At 47.0% G+C, this 21,914-nt stretch overlaps 1 protein-coding gene across 1 annotated transcript; it reads right to left on the reverse strand.

Annotated features, from left to right (window-relative positions):
- Nucleotides 1-9,069: 9,069 nt before the first annotated feature.
- LOC134063641 (dual specificity mitogen-activated protein kinase kinase 2-like) lies at nt 9,070-20,737 on the reverse strand. The gene is made up of 11 exons (XM_062519263.1): nt 19,487-20,737; nt 18,318-18,528; nt 16,853-16,999; nt 15,242-15,319; nt 13,151-13,202; nt 12,788-12,912; nt 12,015-12,228; nt 11,722-11,774; nt 11,560-11,621; nt 11,419-11,464; nt 9,070-11,228 (listed from the first exon to the last, which is right to left on the reverse strand). Exons 1-11 carry the CDS (start codon nt 19,573-19,575, stop codon nt 11,118-11,120), a joined length of 1,188 nt encoding a protein of 395 aa, XP_062375247.1. The 5' UTR covers nt 19,576-20,737; the 3' UTR covers nt 9,070-11,117.
- Nucleotides 20,738-21,914: the final 1,177 nt, after the last annotated feature.

Below are 21,914 nucleotides of genomic sequence, written 5' to 3' on the forward strand. Positions count from 1 at the left end.
CCACAACGCTAAAGAACCCTGGACTACAAGGTCAAACTGACTGTCTCAGTCTGACTATATACTCAGGTGTATATGTCCAAGTACAAATGATAAAGCAGATTAAGACGAGGTGATTTCTTAGACAGGTTAGGTATTGACTTGGGACTATATTGGGGCTTAGCACTGCTACTTGTGTGCAGAGATTGTACTGTGGCAAGTGAGACAAGGTACTCGTGTGTTGCATGATGTCTCGGTGCCCAAGTAGCCGTGCTTCACCCCAATATGGGGGAGAGAGGGGTAAGACGAGCCACTTTTTACATTTTCCATCACAGCGTCATGTCAATGACGTCTTTTTTTGCAATCTTCATACCATATCAAACTTCAAAGTGTCCTGCTACTATTTGACTATAAAAAAACATTGAAAACATTTTATAGACCCAGTGATATGCCCTTTTGAAAAAAAGTGGTCAAGTGGCTCAACTTACCCCATGCACGGGGTAAGATGAGCCAATGTGTGGGGTAAAATAAGCCAAAGCAAAAACTCATGTAAAAGATTGTTTTATTAAGTCTTTCATTGTTCATAACACGATATATGACCTGTAAAAGCTATGTCAACCAATTCAGCCTTTAAACTTATCTTAAAAAACATTTAAAGTGTAAAAGGGATATAGAGTGGATGCATGGACCATATTATCTTGTTCTCATATGTTAAAATATGTTAAAATATAATATTGTACATTATTCTCATATGTTAAAATATCATATTGTAATCCTTATCAAAAATAAACTCAACTGCAATTTAAAAGCCTGATGTTAAAATATAGGCCTGATATTGTCAGGCTTTTTGTGGCTCAACTTGCCCCACCTCTTATGGCTCATCTTACCCCATAGCACCATTTCGGGAAAAAAATGCTTCTCATGACAAGCTAGACTAAGATTTGTCATTTTGATTAACCCTCATATAATAGCTTATAAAGGCACTATCTCAGATATAATGTGTCTAAATGATGTTTTATTCTTGTTTTCTCTAAATCATCTTACTTCTGGACAAACATGGAATTCACTCAGAGAGCAAAAAAACACATTATTCCAAATATCTTTCTTACCAAATTTTCCATGTGCTTCCCTTCTCTACTGATGTTAGGAAAGGGTCCCCTCCCCCTTAGAATGCTGTCATAAAATTAAATTTGTTTACCATATCCTAGAAAAAGGGTATGGCTCACCTTACCCCTCGGCTCATCTTACCCCTCTCTCCCCTATGATATAGTAAATAATATGGAAGGTCCAGTCAACCAGTATTCCTGGCAACAATTCCACCATGAAAACTAAATAGCACTCCAAACAAGTCAGAGAAGCGTAAGTGAGGTGAACAAAGTTCCAGACACTAAGCATCCTCTGGAGTTCAGGGAAATTCATCATCGGGGAATGTAAGGAATATGGCAAATGTGCAAATCAGACCGTAAAATAGGCTGTCATCACAAACTGAGTGACCTTCAAGACGAATACTGGTGGGGGAGGCCACCAAGGCACCTATGGCAACTGAAGGAGTTAAATGCTTCAGCAGCTAAGATTGGAGACATTCTGCATTTGCAATTGCCCAAGGCAAAGCTCTATAAGCTCTATAAATCTCAATTTGATATGGGAGACTCCAAGGTCAAATTGAAGGAGGCTCTTTGGTGTGATAATACCAAAATTCAGCTTTTTGGCCATCTAGATGCCATGTATGGGCAAAACTTCTTGACAGAAGGTCTTGGGAGCCTTGTAAAGCTAAAGTGAATCCAGCAAAATCTGGAACTCCTGGAGGACAATCTGATTCAGTGCGCAAGAGAACTACAACGTAGGAGAAGATTTACTTTCAAGACAATGAGCTGAAGCCTACAGCAATAACCACACAGAAAGACCCAGACTCAGACCTAAATCCTATGGAAAATCTGTGGATGGACTGAAAAAGGGCGTTTGAGCATATTGCATCCACAACAAGAATAGGAAGGATGGAGCCAGCAAATCTAGATAAGCTGGAGGAGTTATTTCAGATGGGCAAAAACAAAGTATATTGGTATGCTTTTCAAAACATTCGCATTTGAGGGGCTGGATGTGTGGAAGCACAATTGTGCTTCAATTAATGAATGAATGAAAGAATTATGGGGTTTGTTGATGGGTGTGTGTGTGTACCATACCATGTATTCCTGCATGCACCTTTGTTATTCTACTTTTCACTTTCAGAAGGCACAATGGCATTGTGAAAAGCGGAGATTCCGCTTTCACGGGTTCTGCCGTTTATGAGCGCTAACTCCACACACGCAGCTCCCACATAGCATTTACACTGATAAACTACAGTTCCCGACATGCCTCACATTCACAGACCCGCGGCGTTTCAAAGCCTACCGTGCTAGCGACCGCTAGCAACCTCTCCGTTTAAAACATCCACAATGCATGTCATTTCAGTCTACTACATTTATTTATCAACATACCTAGCGAACAGTGAGGTACCCACTGATTCAGCTCCATTTTCCATCCCGTAGTAACAATATAATCACTTTCCAAACATACACGACACTCACGCATTTTGTCTGCCGGCGTTCTGTTTGTGTGCACCCGAATTCTGGTCCCCAGGGGAAACACGAACCACGTTGGGGCTAGTTCCTTATTCCCTGTCCCGGGACAGTGGAAAGTGTGTGGTTTAGTGTGGGGGTGATGAGTCGGCGTGTGTTGAGCTAGTTTGTTATTGTTTGTTCTGACTGTTGCATGTAATGTTCCTGTCTGTATGTAAAGTATATGTATGGCCATTTATATCTTTTATATGGTGTAAGTTATGTGTTATGTTATGTATTATGTATGTATATGGGAAAGTACATTGTTACTGCATAGGTGTTGCACCCTGTTGTATAGTGGGCTCTTCCAATTAGCTGGGGATTGGTAGGCCTATTTAAAGGTGAGACATAGAGTGCTGAGGAGAATGGTCTGGGATGGCAGAGCACTGCGTCAGCTTGCTGTGAGGCTGTGTATTGAAAGTGAGTTATGCGTTATATTGCCTATGATGGCCGGTTTTGTTTTCGTTTTCAAAGTATTTTTGTTTGTTTATTATTGATTAACTCGCACCTGCGCACTGTAAATAAACCTGCACCTTTATCACGGAAACTACGGTATTTCTTGTCTGACTCCAAAACACTCTTCCAAAGTCCTCTGGACACGCCCATCCCTCTCTGTGAGTTAGGGGTTGCAAAGCCTCTTTCTCACAATTGGTGGCAGCGGTGGGATCGTGGCGCCTCCCGGGAAGCCGAAGAAGAGGGGAGCCCAGAGACGATACCTGTTGAGGCCGGGAATGTCAGTCAGACGGCTTGTCCAAGGGGACCTGCATGAGAAGATGTCCGGTGATGAGGCTGAGGATGGAGCCAAAGGTAGAGAACCAGGCGTTGTGTTGGGAGCAGAGGGAGAGCCAGAGGCGCTTGATTTAGGTTCTTTGTACAAGCTCATTACAAAGTCCCTAAAGAACCAGGAGCGTGAGGCCTTCAAGCAGGAGCAGAGGTGGCGCAGTGTCCAGATCCAGCTGAACAGCGTTCGAGATGAGCTGGAGGCGGAGCGGAGGGGCGACGGTGATCGACCTAGGCAGCCGGTGCCAGATGATGATTGGCGCCTGCCAGCAGACCCCCAGCGTCCAGCAGCACCACCAGCAGACCCCCTGCGTCCAGCAGCACCACCAGCACAGCCCCAGCGTCCAGCAGCACCTCCCGCAGCCCCACAGCATCCAGCACCAGATCCAGCCGCACCAACTCCTGCAGCGTGGACCAGGAAAGCAGTGCCTAAGCTAGAGGAGGCAGATGACATTGAACAATATCTCACCACCTTTGAGAGACTGGCCACGGCCTACAGGTGGCCAAGAGCAGACTGGGCTGTGTACCTGGTGCCTTATCTCACAGGGCGCGCTCGGGCTGCTTACGTGGCGATGGACATTATAGAGGCCGTGGACTATGACAAAGTTAAGGAGGCCATACTGACAAAGTATGACATCCATGAGGAGACCTACAGACAGCGGTTCCGGGATCCAGAAGTCCAACCAGGGGAGACCCCTAGAGAGTTGTACAACCGCCTTAAAGACCTCTACCGCAAATGGTGTAAGCCAGCAGGGAAGACCGTGGAGGAGATAGGAGAGATCTTCATCCTGGAGCAGTACCTGCGCTCCCTGATTCCAGAGGTTCGTGTTTGGGTGAAGGAGCACAACCCGACAACAGGCCAGAAAGCGGCAGAGCTGGTGGAGGCGTTCCTGGGTGCTCGACGGGGACCAAAGACTTGCTGGTTCCAGAGCCTCAGCCGGCCTGCAGCCGGAGGTAAGTCTGGGGGATTCGGTGGGGGAGTTGGTCCTACGGGGTTTGGGCAGAGCAGAACACCTAAAACACAGACCTACACTTCTCCCTCTACCTCACAGCCTAGGCAAACCTACCCTGCTCCCTCCACTTCACAGCCTAGACAGGCCCCTGCACATCCAACCCCCCTGAATAGGGCCAGTGTCATATGTCACTTCTGCAATCAGGCAGGGCACATGATTAGGGACTGTCCTGTCCGGAAGGCCAAGGGAGCAAGCATGTGCAGTGTGCCTAGACCAGGGAAGGGGTCTGAGCAGTATGTTGGTAGAGTCCAAACTACCCCTGTTAGAGTGAATGGCCGAGCTACAGTTGCACTCCTAGACACAGGCAGCACACAGACCTTAGTTCAGCCTCATCTGGTAGAGAGGTCAGGTGGGCTGGGGAATGGGCAACTAAGGGTTTGCTGTGTCAATGGAGATGAGCATGTGTATCCTGTGGCAGAGATTTGCCTTGAGGTCAGAGGTCAGGGTTATTGGCTAACTGCTGGTGTAGTGAAGGGGTTAAGCTATCCTGTAGTGTTGGGGCAAGATGTGCTGATACTACCTGAGCTGGTGCAATCCTCAACGCCAGTTAGCATGGTGGTAACACGGTCCCAAGCAAATGCTAAGGCAGAGCAGAACCCAGAGATCACCACACTATTAGACATGCCATATAGCCAGGCTGAGATTAGCCCCCCTGAGTGTGTCAAAACCCATAAGAGTCGCAAGCAGAGACGAAGAGAGAAACTGCAGGGCACAGTGCAGAAGATGGGAGAGCAGGGGCCAGTTCCAGAGGTTACAGGGGATGACTGGTGGGAGCTTCCCAGTAACTTTGGTGACCTGCAGAGAGAGGATGAGTCATTAACAGAGCCTTTCAGTAAAGTGACTGAGGTGGAGGGCCAGAAGACAGGTGTAGCCACAGCCTTATCTGGGGAGCACTATGTTATCCAGGAGGGCCTATTGTACCACCAACCTGAAGGGGGCAGTGTCGAGCAGTTGGTAGTCCCAAAGTGTCTGCGAGACAAAGTGCTGGCCTTAGGTCATGATATTCCCTGGGCAGGACACCTAGGCAATGTCAAAACTCTGGAGAGAATAGCTGGGCGGTTCTATTGGCCAGGGCTATACAGTGAGGTCCAAAGATACTGTAAATCCTGTCCCACCTGTCAGCTAACTAGCAGCCATAAGGTTAAGCCTTCCCCTTTGCAGTCCCTTCCCATTATTGGTATTCCATTCAGCAGAATAGCGATGGACATAGTGGGGCCCTTGGAGAGAACACAGTCAGGTCACCGATTCATCCTGGTTGTGTGCGACTATGCTACCCGATACCCCGAAGCATTCCCTTTGCGCAAGATCACAGCTGGGGCGATTGCCCGTGTCTTGCTTCAGTTGATCTCTAGAGTAGGCATACCAGATGAGATCATCACAGACCAGGGCACTGCATTCCTATCCAAAACACTTAAGCAGGTGTACAGTTTACTGGGGATAAGGGGAATAAGGACAACTCCCTACCATCCTCAGACTGATGGGTTGGTGGAGAGGTATAACAGGACTTTAAAAAGTATGCTGAGGAAGTTTGTTGCAGCTAATGGCAAAGACTGGGACCAATGGCTGCCATACCTCCTCTTCGCCTACAGGGAGGTGCCCCAAGCCTCTACAGGGTTCTCGCCCTTTGAACTGTTGTACGGGCGACAGGTGAGGGGCCCTTTGGATCTATTGAGGGAGGCCTGGGTGAGGCCAAGGCCTGCCGAGACCAACAGCTTGCTCGCGTATGTCCTCAGAATGCGGGACAAAATGGAGGAGATGGCAAGTCTGGTGGAGGAGAACATGCAGCAGGCCCAGCAGACCCAAGCTCGCTGGTATGACCAGGCAGCAAGGCAGAGGACCTTCCAGCCAGGACAACAAGTTCTTTTGCTTTTACCCACGTCCGAGAACAAGCTTCTGGCCCGATGGCAGGGGCCCTATCGGATTACACGTCAGCTGGGGCCGGTGACTTATGAGTTGGAGATGCCGGAGAGGCGGAAGACCAAGCAAGTCTTCCACATCAACCTCCTCAAGGAGTGGCATGAACGGGCGTTGCCGCTCAGCCACCAGCTGATGGTGCAAGCGGTAATGGAGGAGGAGGATACTCCGGAGCAGTTTTTTCCTTCAGGTGTCCCCGCCACCGAGTTGGATTTCTCACACCTGACTGCTGAGCAGGTGCAGGAATTGCAGGCAATCATGCCTGAGGGCCTGTTCTCAGAGCAGCCGGGGTGTACCTCGGTGGTGGAGCATGACATCCCCTTGAAAGACTCCCGGCCGGTGAGACAGAGGATGTACAGAATCCCTGAGCGCTTGTTGCCTGCACTCCAGGAGGAGTTGGAGGTGATGAAGCAGCTTGGGGTCATTGAGCGTTCCTACAGTGGGTGGAGCAGCCCTGTTGTCTTAGTGCCTAAGAAAGACGGGAGCATTCGATTCTGCATTGACTTCAGGCAGGTCAATGCTCAGTCCAATTTTGACGCCTACCCAATGCCGAGGCTGGATGACCTCATAGAGCGTCTGGGAAGGGCGCACTTCATCACCACTTTGGACCTTTGTAAGGGGTATTGGCAGGTTCCTTTGGCTGAGGGAGCTAGGCCATATACTGCCTTCCGTACTCCACAGGGATTGTACCAGTTCACTGTTATGCCATTTGGCCTGCAGGGGGCGCCAGCCACCTTTCAAAGACTAATGGACCGGGTCTTGGAAGGCACAGGTGCCTTTGCAGCGGCCTATTTGGACGACATAGTCGTTTATAGCGCCACCTGGCAGGAACACCTGGAACATTTAGCCGAGGTGCTGCGGCGCATTCATCATGCAGGGCTGACGATCCAGCCAAAGAAATGTGCCTTGGCCCAGCAGGAGGTCAGGTATCTGGGACATATTCTCGGTGGTGGGGTGATAAGGCCTCAGAAGGATAAAGTTGAAGCTGTCCGGGACTGCCCGCGACCCCAGACCAAAAAGGACATACGGTCTTTCTTGGGGCTTGCAGGGTGGTACCGGAGATTCATCCCGAACTTTGCAACCCGAGCAGCACCTCTCACTGATCTGACCCGGAAGTCGGGTGCTGCACAGATCCAGTGGGGGGAGGTGCATGAGAGGGCTTTCCAGGACTTAAAAGAGACACTGTTAAGTGAACCTGTGTTGCAGAGTCCGGACTTTCAAAGACAGTTTACGGTTCAGACCGATGCCTCTGGAGTTGGACTGGGGGCAGTGCTTCTCCAGGGGGAGGCGGAGCAGCAAAAGCCGGTGGCTTACATAAGCCGTAAGCTCTTTCCACGGGAGACCAGGTACTCTGTGGTGGAGCTGGAGTGCCTGGCAGTGAAATGGGCCTTGGACACTTTCAAATATTACCTTTTGGGTAGAGACTTTGTACTTGAAACTGACCATAGGGCATTGCAGTGGTTGGGGAAAATGAAAGACTCCAATGCACGCATAACCCGGTGGTATTTGTCTATGCAACCATTCAGGTTTCAGGTTCAGTACAGGGCAGGGAAACAGAACCCTGTCGCTGACTTCCTGTCTCGTCACCCTAGTGACGAGCCTTCCGAGGGGGAAGGAAATGTGAAAAGCGGAGATTCCGCTTTCACGGGTTCTGCCGTTTATGAGCGCTAACTCCACACACGCAGCTCCCACATAGCATTTACACTGATAAACTACAGTTCCCGACATGCCTCACATTCACAGACCCGCGGCGTTTCAAAGCCTACCGTGCTAGCGACCGCTAGCAACCTCTCCGTTTAAAACATCCACAATGCATGTCATTTCAGTCTACTACATTTATTTATCAACATACCTAGCGAACAGTGAGGTACCCACTGATTCAGCTCCATTTTCCATCCCGTAGTAACAATATAATCACTTTCCAAACATACACGACACTCACGCATTTTGTCTGCCGGCGTTCTGTTTGTGTGCACCCGAATTCTGGTCCCCAGGGGAAACACGAACCACGTTGGGGCTAGTTCCTTATTCCCTGTCCCGGGACAGTGGAAAGTGTGTGGTTTAGTGTGGGGGTGATGAGTCGGCGTGTGTTGAGCTAGTTTGTTATTGTTTGTTCTGACTGTTGCATGTAATGTTCCTGTCTGTATGTAAAGTATATGCATGGCCATTTATATCTTTTATATGGTGTAAGTTATGTGTTATGTTATGTATTATGTATGTATATGGGAAAGTACATTGTTACTGCATAGGTGTTGCACCCTGTTGTATAGTGGGCTCTTCCAATTAGCTGGGGATTGGTAGGCCTATTTAAAGGTGAGACATAGAGTGCTGAGGAGAATGGTCTGGGATGGCAGAGCACTGCGTCAGCTTGCTGTGAGGCTGTGTATTGAAAGTGAGTTATGCGTTATATTGCCTATGATGGCCGGTTTTGTTTTCGTTTTCAAAGTATTTTTGTTTGTTTATTATTGATTAACTCGCACCTGCGCACTGTAAATAAACCTGCACCTTTATCACGGAAACTACGGTATTTCTTGTCTGACTCCAAAACACTCTTCCAAAGTCCTCTGGACACGCCCATCCCTCTCTGTGAGTTAGGGGTTGCAAAGCCTCTTTCTCACAGGCATAAAGAGATAATTTGATGCTGCATTTCCTTGGATACAAATATTTAAAATGTCCTTTCTAGAAACGAAAAGTGATCAAAAATCTTTCGCCTGCGTGTGTGTGTGTGTGTGTGTGTTTGTGTGTGAGTGTCTTTTCACTCCAACAAGAAATGAAACCAACCAGAGAGAGGCTGTGATCTTACACACCATCTTTTATTGACAATAATGACATTAAAAAGACCAAAATAAAATAACATAACTCTGCCTCTAGGTGGCGCCATTCTCCATTTGAAACTGTGATTGAAAGAGGTCCAAGAGTGCCAAAGAAAAGAAGAAGAAAACAAGAGGACAAGAGAAAAGGCCCAAGCTACCCCCAACTCAGTCACCAGTTCAGAACTCCCCAATCTGACTTGTACTGCATATAAGATACTGAACACTAGGACTCATATTACTTATCAATATAGCGCCTCATCACCTACTGTTCATTATCTCTCCACACAAGATAAGCAAGTATGGCCCTATATCACTGGTAAAGCCCTTGATAGCCACCTGTGAGCCCCTAGACGGCTCAGCTCAGCTCATCTCAGCTCATGCCCTCAGGACTGCCCACCGCCCGCTCCACTGTGATGCTCAGCTCTGTGCCAGGGCTCGCCGTGCTCTTCTGCAGCAAGGTGGGCAGTCCCACAGCGTCCCAGGAAACGCCTCTGTATCTGACGCCACATATGAGGGCCAACACTGATCCAGGGACAGAGAATAACGCCTCTGTTCCCGAGTTGGCTGCTGGCTACAGCCCTCATGGCGCAAGCTGTTTATTATTCTACAACTGACAGGTGAGTACTAACCTATGCTTGGGCAAAACGCATAACCCTGCCAGATGCATCTTATCTGTGTGGAGTGCATGTACAGATGGTACACAGCTGTTTGAGAACCTATGAGAGGTGCTGCAAAACGCAGACACCTGTGTGTGTGTGTGTAGGGGGGGAGGGGGTGATACACACATATAACAACCAAAAAAAGAAGAAACAACATCCCTCAAACTGTCCATTTTCCCAGATTCATAAGAGTATATCATATCAAATCACCCTTGCAGCAGCTTTTGAACTTCTGGCAAAGAGAGACACTAGAAAGCAACAGGGGAAAAGAAAATAAACACAAACAAAAAGGAAGAGGAAAACAAAAAGAGAGAAAGAAAATACACACAAACAAAAGGGAACATGGAAAACGAAACGCATCATAGAGTTCTGCATGCGCAGCCACCAGGAAGTTCAGCTCAGTTTTTACTCACAAAGCTGAAATATATCTGAAATATATTTAAAGATCACTGCGCCCAGTTGAGGCCCATGCCTCGCTAATATAATAAATGTATAATAGTATATATATATATTTATATATACTCTATGTCCATTTGGGAGGTTGTAACTTGAGTGAAGATTTGGTCTCTCTCTTTGTGGTACCAGGTGAATGAGCGAGGAAGGCCAGAATGATGCACGCTTCTGTGTGTGTGTGTGTGTGTGTGTGTGTGTGTGTGTGTGTGTGTGTGCAAGATACTGAAATTACTCCCCATCATTTCTGTGTTGCCTCCACAGTGCATGTCTAAGCTCGACTCTGATGTGGAAACTCTGAGGATCTGGAGTATCGGACATCTTGCTAAACACATTAGCGCTAGCATGATCCTTCTTGCATCAGTGGGCTACACTGCCTACAGTCTGTGAGAGCAGAGACTACATCATCTACAGTCTGGGAGGGGCAGAGTGTACATCACTCTACAGTTTTCAGTCCTCTTGAGGTGGACTCCCCCAAGGTGCAATTCGTGCCGTGTCTTGAACACACACGCACCACATTCCTGATTGGACCAAACCCTGAGCCAATGGAAGCGGAGGGGAAGTGACGGACAGGTGCATTATCCTAATCAGAACGGCGCATTAATGGGGCACCGATGCTGTGGGGCTTGAAAGTCACCCCAAAGCATCTTGGGATATCCCTGCGGGGCGTAAGGGGGAGGGGGGCGTCCTGATGACGCTGGTGATTCAGACTATCATACAGAGGTGCGTGGTGTGTGTGTGTGTGTGTGTGTGTGTGTGTGTGTGTCTGTGTGTCTGTATGTGTGTCACACTGTGCAAGTTCAGAAAACAGGCTTCAAGTTGGTAAATGTACATATATGCAAGCTAAAGAGAATCTGTCACTTAGCACTGTATGTGTGTGTGTGTGCGTGCGTGCGTGTGTGTGTGTGTACATGTGTCTCAGTCAGTGATGCGTGTCGGGGTGCTGGGCTGGTTCAGGCCCATGGTCTTGCAGAGCCACCCAGCAAAGTCCACCTCTTCCACCTCAGCGCGCTTAATGAAGGTGTGGTTCTGCAAACACACAACATCGCACACACACAAATTCAGTCGTGAATTCAAGTGTTCAATTTAAGACCAGTTTCAACATTACAAACTACAATCTACAAAACATGTCTTCCTAATAACATTGAGTCACAGACACATCCCCTACTAAACCTCTGAGCAGCAACCTGATTTGCCAGGTCAGATGATTAGAACTCACCATCAGCATCTTAAGATCTGCCCGGTCTGCAGGGTTCTTTATGAGGCTGCACACACAAAAAACAACACAAATAAGTGTTGGCAACAGTAAACATCAACCAACCGACGAGGTTTCCATGGTTTCAAAGAGCGGGCCACTCACCATTTGGTGACAAACTCCTGGAAGTCTGAGGTGAACACGCCCAGCGGCAATTTGGGAGGAGGCTGAGGGAGGAGACAGAACAACAGAGCACCAATCAGAATGCAGCAGGGAGAGCTCAAATGGTGTGTGTGTGCGTGCGTGTGTGTGTGTGTGTGTTCTCACCTCATTGACGATGTAGTCCAGCAGCTCAAAGATGGCCATAGCTGGCCCGTGCCCTGAGGACAGAATTCATACTCAGGGTTAGTGACCGCATCGTCCTCTCTCAGCATGCAAATGTATATGTGTGTACACACCACAGACTGCTCTCCTTGGAGGTCTTGGGTCTGTCTGTGTGTGTGTGTGTGTGTGTGTGTGGTCTTCCTGGCAGTATGTGTGTGTGTTCTCACCGCTGACTGGTCTGCCGGGCGGCCAGGGTCTGGGTGAGGCGCTCTGTGTGTGTGTGTGTGTGTTCTCACCGCTGACTGGTCTGGCGGGCGGCCTGGGTCTGGGTGAGGTGCTCTGAGCTTCTCCATCGGCTCCGTCCACTAGAGGGCGCCCGAAGATGGCCTCGAGCTCGCGGGGGTCGGGCGGGGGGATGGGGTAGCGGCCGATGGACAGCTCCACCAGAGACAGGCCCATGCTCCACACGTCCGACTGCACCGAGTAGTGGGTGCCCTGCAGACGCTCGGGCTGGGGGGGTGCACACAGGCGCTCATCAATACACTCACACACATGACCATGTATGTACACACTCATTCAATCAATCACGACAAATCATGTCCTGTAGGTACACACAAAATGAACACACACACACACACACACACACACACACACACACACACACACACACACACACACACACACACACACACACACACACGTGTGAACAGGCAAGAATAATCAGAAGGGCTGGCACACAGTGTGGTATGATGTGAGAAAGATAGTGGAGAAAGATAGTTTTGCATCAGGATGTTGATGAAGTTGACTGTAACCTTTTCACTGAACGCAACAGCATCTCTTCTGTAATGACTCCATCGCCCTCGTCATCACCAGCAGAGCTTGGGGACTACTGATTCTAATAACCGGTCAATCTGTAGTGTGTGTAGGTGTCTGTGTGTCTGTGTGTGTGTGAGTGTGGTAAACATGCAGACAGTCTCCTGTCAGTCACCGATATGTAGAAGTGTGTAGAAGTATGTAGTGTGTGTGTGAGTGTGTGAGTGTGTGTGTGTGTGTGTGTCCTGCCACTCACCGACATATAGGAGCGAGTGCCCACAAAGGAATTGGCCATGGAGTCGATGAGCTGGCCACTCACACCAAAGTCACAGAGCTTGATCTCACCGCGAGAGTTCACCAGGATGTTAGAGGGCTTTACGTCTGCAAAGAGGAAGAGTATAGAGCATGGGCAATTGACAAGTGTGTGTGGGTGGGTGTGTATGCGAGTGTGGGCGTGTCTGTGAGAGAGAGTGTGTCTGTGTGTATGTATCTGTCTGTCTGTCTGTGAGAGAGAGAGAGAGAGAGTGTGTGTGTGTGTGTGTGTGTGTGTGTGTGTGTGTGTGTGTGTGTGTGTGTGTGTGTGTGTTGGTAGTGTACTGCTTTCTCGCTCCAGTCTCACCTCTGTGCATGATCTGATGCTTCTCGCGGAGGTACGCCAGACCCCTTAGAACCTGAGAACACACAAGCGTGGGGAACGTCACTTTGGCATTTTCATGCCTGTTCTCAACACACTGTTTCAGTCAGCGAATCCTCTATGGCGTTATCAGGCTCTCTTAGTCTTGGGCAAATTCAGCTCTGTGCCTTATCTTAAACACACCACTTAAAGGAGCCGTATGTAGGATTTTGGCCAAAACGAGTACTGTAATTACTTTCAAAATACTGTAGAGCGGTGAATCGCCTCCCCCTCCCCTCTGAGTCACGGTTGCCAGCTAGCTGCAGCAGGAACGTAGGCTGCTAGCTTTCAATGGCAAGTTTTCCTCAGCATAATGACAGAGAAACGAACTCACTCTGATAATGCATTGCTAACGTTAGCAATGACTATAGCTGCTTTTATTTCCCAAACAATTCCTTAGCCTACCTTTTCAATTCAATGACCCACCTCCTCCATATGGTCAACATAACGTTACTTTGCACGAACTTGCATAATTTGTTCAACTGTCGTCATGAATAGGCTATTTAAAATGTCCATTTACAGTAGCCTACAAGTAAGTTAGCCAAACTGATGAATCTTTACCTGTCCAGGAGCAAATTAACAACACTGATGTCTGTCTTCAAATTCTTCTCAATTTTCAGCCGTCTCAATCTCCTAAATCCTTGTTTTATTTAGACGTAGGCCTATTTCGGATTCATAACAAGGTCTTTTAGGTTCCATAACGGTAGACATATTTTATCCAACACGTTTGTAGCTGCAGCTGTCTATGGTGGTAACTAGCATAGCTGGCAACCCGGATGGCGAAATACTACTGACTTCGTGATTCGTAGATAAGTGTAGGGCGGCGCATCAAACCAAAACACAACATAACAACATCAACATCAGTTGAGGGCTGCAACTTCACTTTTAAATGAAAATATCTTGGCCGGACTAGTGTTGTCAGTGATATAAGTATTTGAAATTAGCATGATTTCTAAATGTCTAGTGACATATCAGGGCCATTTTATGATTAATTGAAATACATTTCCTACATACGGCTCCTTTAAAGGAATACGCCACCCAAAAATGAAATTAAGCTAGTCTCGGTCACCCCCAGAGTTAGAACAGTGAAAAAAACCCGGTTAAAATCCGTCCGGGCATTCTCCTGCTTTGGGAGCAGCGATGTTAGCTTTAGCTTAGAACAGTTGCTGTAGATGAAGGGTGTCAGTGAGCACGTCCTCCAAAAAGTGACCGAGACGTCTACATTTTTTTCTAAATATATTTTGGGAGCCGTGTGTTCAAAACGAGTACAAATCATAATGCAAAATCGAACGAGACTATTACCTGGGCAGATCTTTACTTGGAACTATTTTCAGCCTCATCGCCGACGAAGCACCGCTAGCTAGGCGCAAAGTTCTCACGTAGCAGTCTTGTAAACTCCCAACTAGCTTCGACTGGAACTTCACAAGTGGTGCTACGTGAGAACTTTGCGCCTAGCTAGCGGTGCTTCGTCGGCGATGAGGCTGAAAATAGTTCCAAGTAAAGATCTGCCCAGGTAATAGTCTCGTTCGATTTTGCATTATGATTTGTACTCGTTTTGAACACACGGCTCCCAAGATATATTTAGAAAAAAATGTACACGTCTCGGTCACTTTTTGGAGGACGTGCTCACTGACACCCTTCAACTACAGCAACTGTTCTAAGCTAAAGCTAACATCGCTGCTCCCAAAGCAGGAGAATGCCCGGACGGATTTTAACCGGGTTTTTTTCACTGTTCTAACTCTGGGGGTGACCGAGACTAGCTTAATTTCATTTTTGGGTGGCGTATTCCTTTAAGTCAATGCTATTTGTGATTTGAATGACAACGGATGAAGGATATTAGTTCTTGGACCATGGTCATCCACATACCACACATGAAGTGAAGGTCATGACCAGTGAGGTCAACACTTTTGTTTATCAATGACTACATAATGTGCCACTTACTAAATATACTTTGCTCAGGAATGGAAGTCCTCCGCTGTTATTCTACAATGTGATCAATCTAGTCCTTCAGGTATATGGACTGTGCGAGATACTCACCGCAATACTGACTTTACCCAGAATCTCCTCTGGGATCCTCTTGGCCTCCTTTAGCACCTGGTCCAGTGATCCACCGTCCTGCAGGCCAGAGGAGAAGAGATTACAGACACCTCCTAAACACCTCTACTCCCAACACTGCTCCAGGACCACTACACAGTAGAGTAGACACCTCCTAAACACCTCTACTCCCAACACTGCTCCAGGACCACTACACAGCAGAGTAGACACCTCCTAAACACCTCTACTCCCAACACTGCTCCAGGACCACTACACAGTAGAGTAGACACCTCCTAAACACCTCTACTCCCAACACTGCTCCAGGACCACTACACAGTAGAGTAGACACCTCCTAAACACCTCTACTCCCAACACTGCTCCAGGACCACTACACAGTAGAGTAGACACCTCCTAAACACCTCTACTCCCAACACTGCTCCAGGACCACTACACAGTAGAGTAGACACCTCCTAAACACCTCTAGTCCCAACACTGCTCCAGGACCACTACACAGTAGAGTAGACACCTCCTAAACACCTCTAGTCCCAACACTGCTCCAGGACCACTACACAGTAGAGTAGACACCTCCTAAACACCTCTACTCCCAACACTGCTCCAGGACCACTACACAGTAGAGTAGACACCTCCTAAACACCTCTACTCCCAACACTGCTCCAGGACCACTACACAGTAGAGTAGACACCTCCTAAACACCTCTACTCCCAACACTGCTCCAGGACCACTACACAGTAGAGTAGACACCTCCTAAACACCTCTACTCCCAACACTGCTCCTGGACCACTACACAGCAGAGTAGGGAGCGATTAGACACCTCCTAAACACCTCTAAAGCAGACATAGAGTAGAGTAGGGGGGACAGCTAAAGATATACTCTTCCATTACAGAGGCAACTTTACACAACTCTTTCCTCTATCCTTACCCCTTGTAAATTCATCCATCTCTCTCTTCCTCCATCTTTCCCCATCTATATCCATCTCTCTCTCTCTCTCTCTCTCTCTCTCTCTCTCTCTCTCTCTCTCTCTCTCTCTCTCTCTTTCCCCTCTAAATCCATCCATCTCTTATTCCATCTTTCTCCCTCTCTTCCTCCATCCTTCCCCCATCTACATCCAACTATTTATCCTCCTCCATCCTTCCTCCTCTACATCCATCCATCTTTTTCTCATTTCCTCCATCCTTCCCCTACATGCATCTCCCAGCATGCATCTAGGCAGATGATGATGACCCATCAGTTGCTGTAGTAACCCTTTATGCAGGATTTCTTTCCTTAGATCCAACCCGCCTTCTTCCTCTCTCTCTCGTCGTTCACTCAGCCTTCCCATAATGCAGATGCTCATCTCTCCCTCACTGTAGAAGGCCCCATAACAATCAACTAAGCATCGATGTCTGGAACTACCTTTCTTCCGTTATAGTACCATAGCACTACCCATCCATCCATCCATTCATCCATAATGCAGATGCTCATCTCTCCCTCACTGTAGAAGGCCCCATAACAATCAACTAAGCATCGATGTCTGGAACTACCTTTCTTCCGTTATAGTACCATAGCACTACCCATCCATCCATCCATTCATCCATCCATCCATCCCTCCCTCACCATGTGTTCCATGCAAATGCTGATCTCTCCGTCGCTGTAGAAGGCTCCGTAGAAGCCCACGATGTAGGGCGAGTTGCACTCGTGTAGGACCTGCAGCTCTCTGATGATCTGGTTGCGGATGGCCGGTTTGATCTCCAGGTGGATGAGCTAGGCAGACACACAGTTCAGTTAGCTCACTAGTTCTACACAGAAACAGCTGGGCAGACACACAGTTCAGTTAGCTCACTAGTTCTACACAGAAACAGCTGGGCAGACACACAGTTCAGTTAGCTCACTAGTTCTACACAGAAACAGCTGGGCAGACACACAGTTCAGTTAGCTCACTAGTTCTACACAGAAACAGCTGGGCAGACACACAGTTCAGTTAGCTCACTAGTTCTACACAGAAACAGCTGGGCAGACACACAGTTCAGTTAGCTCACTAGTTCTACACAGAAACAGCTAGGCAGACACACAGTTCAGTTAGCTCACTAGTTCTACACAGAAACAGCTGGGCTGACACACAGTCCAGTTAGCTCACTAGTTCTACACAGAAACAGCTGGGCTGACACACAGGCAGTCAAGCTTACTAGAACACAAAAAGAGCAAACTCCAGGTTTCACTGGCTGCCTGAGCAATCCCTCTCCATAGGGAGCTGTGGCCAGACTGGCACATGTGAATATTATGTGAATATTATCTGATCAGAGCAGCACCTAGCAGTGAAATCCTCACGGTGACTCTCCAACTCAGAGCCATGTGACAAGATCTGGGTTACTTCAAAGTTAACTATATCCTCTGCTGTTGCAGCTGTGTGTCCCGCATAAGCTTGATAAGCAGCAGAGTTGACAGTCACATACCATGGTAGTGATAAAATAAACATCTGAACCATGTGCAGAGTATGAACCTAAAAGTCTTGCAATCACGGATAGTGTACTGACTACAGTGTTATCTGACCAATATAGCCTCAAGCAGTGAATTTCCCTCAGCCAGTTAAAGGCAGCCCACACAGCTTTCTGCCAACACAGGCACATTCTTCAGGGTTGGATGAAACAAATAGCAAACACACTCTCAAGCTTTAACTCATTTAATTATTGTGAAAGAATGTCACAAGTCGGTGTCAGGGTTCCCACTCAAAGTAAATCTTAAAATTCCCTGTCCTTGCACAGACTTAAATTAATCAAAGGGCTTAATTTCCATGACCTTTAATGTACAGAAAAATGTTGGCCTTTGTGCTGACTGAGCTAATAAAAAATATACAGCCACAGCACAATATTGCACACAGCATGTGAATTAACCCAAATTGAACAATACCGCAAGGAAAATATTGATGCCAACAAAACTCATGCTTCTAACTAAATTCCCCAATATCCAATGACTTGGCTTTGTATTGACGAGACATTTTAAAACGGCATGCCATTTCAGAAATGATATGACCCGTGGTGTGGGATCCCATTTATCATGTGACGGGTGGCAGCAGCATCCTTACCTTGCGTGCCATCACCAGCCCCGAGGGCTTGTGGCACACTTTGTTCACCACGCCACCGTTGCCAGCGCCCAGCTCACAGATGCGGTGGAAGTCGTCGTCTTTGAGCTCGCCCACCTTGGCCTTCTGGGTAAGGAAGGCCTCCAAGCGCTTCCTCTGTTGCTCATCCAGATCCAGCTCCTCCAGCTTCTTCTGCAGGGCCTCCAGGTTGGCCCTGATGGACACAGAGAAACGGGACAAGAGAGTGTCAGAGAGACACAGAAGGACTTTCATACACTACTGATGTGCGATACAGTAATAGTATTTTTATATGCTAACTATTCATTTTGATTGTTCTTTTGTTGCATTGCACTGGCAACATTGTATTGAAAACTGTATGGGTTGGGGGTGGGGTTTGATGGAGAGGAATAGTTGGCCTACACAACTTACATTTATGGCATCCTCACTGATCATTATTCACCTAATTGCTCACCTAGTGTAAAGCAAATTTGGGAATACTGAATAGACTTTTTAAAAATGAATCGCAAATCAAATTGCAATCACAATATCTACAGTATCAGAAAAATCACAATTAAATACACTTTGCAAATGTTGTTGCCCAAGGAGAAAAAGACAAAGTGAGAGAGAGAGAAAGAGAGAGAGAGAGAAGAAAGATAATATCAAAGGTGTGATATAGCCAGAAACTAGATGCGTGGCCACGTTGAGCAGACCAACAGGGGAGATCTACACTGCAAGGTTTTTAACCTGCTGGTGGAAGTGTTTCAAAATCCAACACACAAACAATCGATGTGTCAAAAAGCATAACTCTGCTTAACAATCTCTTGTAGACAGTCCAGTCTGGTGATGGCACAGTATTAACCTTTCAACTGGGCCTACAGCTCCATACTTCACATCATTCATCACCCAAAATCACAGGTGTTTACAACCAAAGACGACATCATTATGAGCACTGCTTCAACTGCAACACATTTAAGATCCAGGCCATATATGGACTGCAAGTGGGCTGCTGTCCAACAAGGGCCTCTATTACCTTCTACGTTTCCGTGTGCGTTCTGCACTGGCACCCACCACACTGGGGTGAGCGTCAACCAGGAAGTTGAGTGCAAGACTATCATTTCTAGTAAGCACTCGCTGACGGTAATGGAACACCACATCAACCACATGGCACTTACTCAGAAGCAGCATCTATGGTGGTGGACGTGGGTTGTCCTTCCCCAACGGTGGAGATGTTGAGCGGCACCGGTCGTCTTTTGGGGGCCATGTCTTATCTGTCAGTCAGATGTCTTCAATTTCTAGATTACTTAGCAGCCTATGTCAATCTGTTGCTGTGTTCTTTTACGATATATAACGTTGGATAAGCCCGTCAATTTACAAAAATACAATCTAAACAGGGGTTGCTTTACAGTTACAGTCGCTCCGTCACAGGATGGTGTCAACAAAACAATTAACACACACCTGGTCAGCTAAATCAGCAAAGGCGATAAAGCTAGCCAACTAGCTATAATAGCTATCTTACAGTCATAGTGAATTAGAAAGATTAATTTCTCTCAAGTGTTAACTTATAAACGAAGCACCATATCTGGACACGCTCGCTCAACTACCAGCTCCGATGTCAAATCGCCCAAACGCCGCAGAATACCATGCAACTTGTCAGTTGGTCAGCTATGTTAACAAGCTTACTAGAGGCAATGTTAACCAGCTGACGTTAGCATGACATTACTCCGACAGCTAATTGAGAGTAGGTAAAATAGCTTTGATGAGCTATATGCTGATGAAACTACACTGAAACTGGTCAACACATGAGCCACACTAGAGACTTACTGACAGCCTTTTCTGATGCTGACATGAAGTGGCCTAACATTTAAATCTGTTAGCAATTCTTCAGACTATTAACGTGCCACACTAGCTAGCAATACTTACTACTAACAGTATATTCCCATTTAACATGTTAGCCAGCTAGCCAACGGTGTGTGTTAACATTACTTCAAATGCAATGATTTTCCCTTCTTCTGGCTGTTGCGAGGTTTAGCAACACATAAAACAATACACTCGACCAAAACGCATAACTACGTGTAGGTAAACCAGCCATCAAAGCTAGCATCTAGGACAGGCACCTATGGCTAACAATACATTACTTGCTAATTCTTCCTGAACGAGAGGACGACCGACTTGTCGGTAATGTTAGCTACAAAACCAGATTAGCAAGCTAACACTAACATAGCGTTAGCTGACAGTTAACGATACCGTCTGGGCTCTCGGAATCGAAATGACTATAGGCAAAAGCTTCGTTGCTCTATGTCCTGGAAAGTGATGAAGTTTTAGGATCCTCAGTGAGATACAAAAAGAGACAGCTATCCTTGCACGAAATGTCCCAGGTTACGGCTGGGGGCGCGGCTAAATGTGTCCCTTTTCGCCCAAACCCAAACCAGGCTAGGCTAGAAGACAGAAGCTTTCGTGACGTTTCCAAGCGGAACCCCGCCCACATAAACCTGGAAGTCTTCTAGGGCCTACTAGTTGTAATTTCTGTAATGTTTAGTAGGCCTACCCTAAAGTTTTATTGCAGAAATGTCTAGGCCTGATGGATGGAATTTAACTTGGTTGTCTAAAGTTGTACTTTGGGCAATTTGCATGATTAGCATAAATATAGGCAATACAGTGCAGGTGAATAGGGTAAAAAAAATCAAACGTAACCATGAAACTTTCTCAGTAGATTACTTATGTTAAGATGAGACAAAAATGTAGCCCATTGCATGCTTTTTGTATTTGAATGTTTAAATGTGCAAATGAGGCCATATCTCATCAAATAGGCCTATGTGCTCATATCAGAACTTTATACAGTATGCACACAGACACACAAAATAAACAAGAACCCACACGCTGTATGCACACATGCACTTCATAATGCCACTCAACAGCCTTCACCATCTTCATCATCTCTTTCCTTATCCCCTTCAGTCTCATCATCTTCTTGGTCTTTATTATGTATTGTGAATGGGTTGCATCAGCGGACCTCACCCCCCTCACACTTGCAGTCAGTCCAACTGAGACTTGCAGTACAGTATGGCAGCTGCAGTTTCCTTTGCGGCTGGCTTTCAATGAGCTGCAGCTACAACTGGTGACATCAAGTAGATTTACTAGAGCCACTGCCTGGATGGCAAGAGCGGTCATGAGAACCCCTTCATTAGCAACCTCCCACCCAAACTTTGTGACTTTAAGAACTTTAAGTTTAGGAGGCTTTTTCCTGCGACTGTAAATCTGGTAGCCTGTGTTATTCAATGACTTGAATTCAATTTGATATTCAATATTCAATTGACCTTCTTCTGCCCACAGTGCGACAAAGAACTCGGTCCCAAAATCTTTTAGGTCACGATGAGTGGCATCAGGTTCCCCAAGCACAGTATTGAGACCAGGAATGGTATTTCCTAGGAGTACTTTCAGCGCAGATGAAGGTTGTTCATGTCTATTGCAAGTGTCTGCATACATTCAGCCAATATTCAACAGGCTGACTGACAAGTTGATTATACGCGCCCCACCACCTAGTTTATATATGATGTAATATTTGAGGACAATGATTTACTGATTTACTGATGTGATCATAAA

Source organism: Sardina pilchardus, chromosome 2 (genome assembly GCF_963854185.1).
Source record: "Sardina pilchardus chromosome 2, fSarPil1.1, whole genome shotgun sequence".
NCBI classification, from domain to species: Eukaryota; Metazoa; Chordata; class Actinopteri; order Clupeiformes; family Clupeidae; genus Sardina; species Sardina pilchardus.

Excerpts from the sequence above, each read along its gene's own strand:
- LOC134063641 (XM_062519263.1), bottom strand. The coding sequence starts at position 19,575 with ATGGCCCCCAAAAGACGACCGGTGCCGCTCAACATCTCCACCGTTGGG. Across the intron at positions 17,000-18,317 it reads GGCTGGTGATGGCACGCAAG|CTCATCCACCTGGAGATCAA; the intron begins GTAAGGATGCTG and ends GTGTCTGCCTAG. Across the intron at positions 12,913-13,150 it reads GCATCAGATCATGCACAGAG|ACGTAAAGCCCTCTAACATC; the intron begins GTGAGACTGGAG and ends TCCTCTTTGCAG.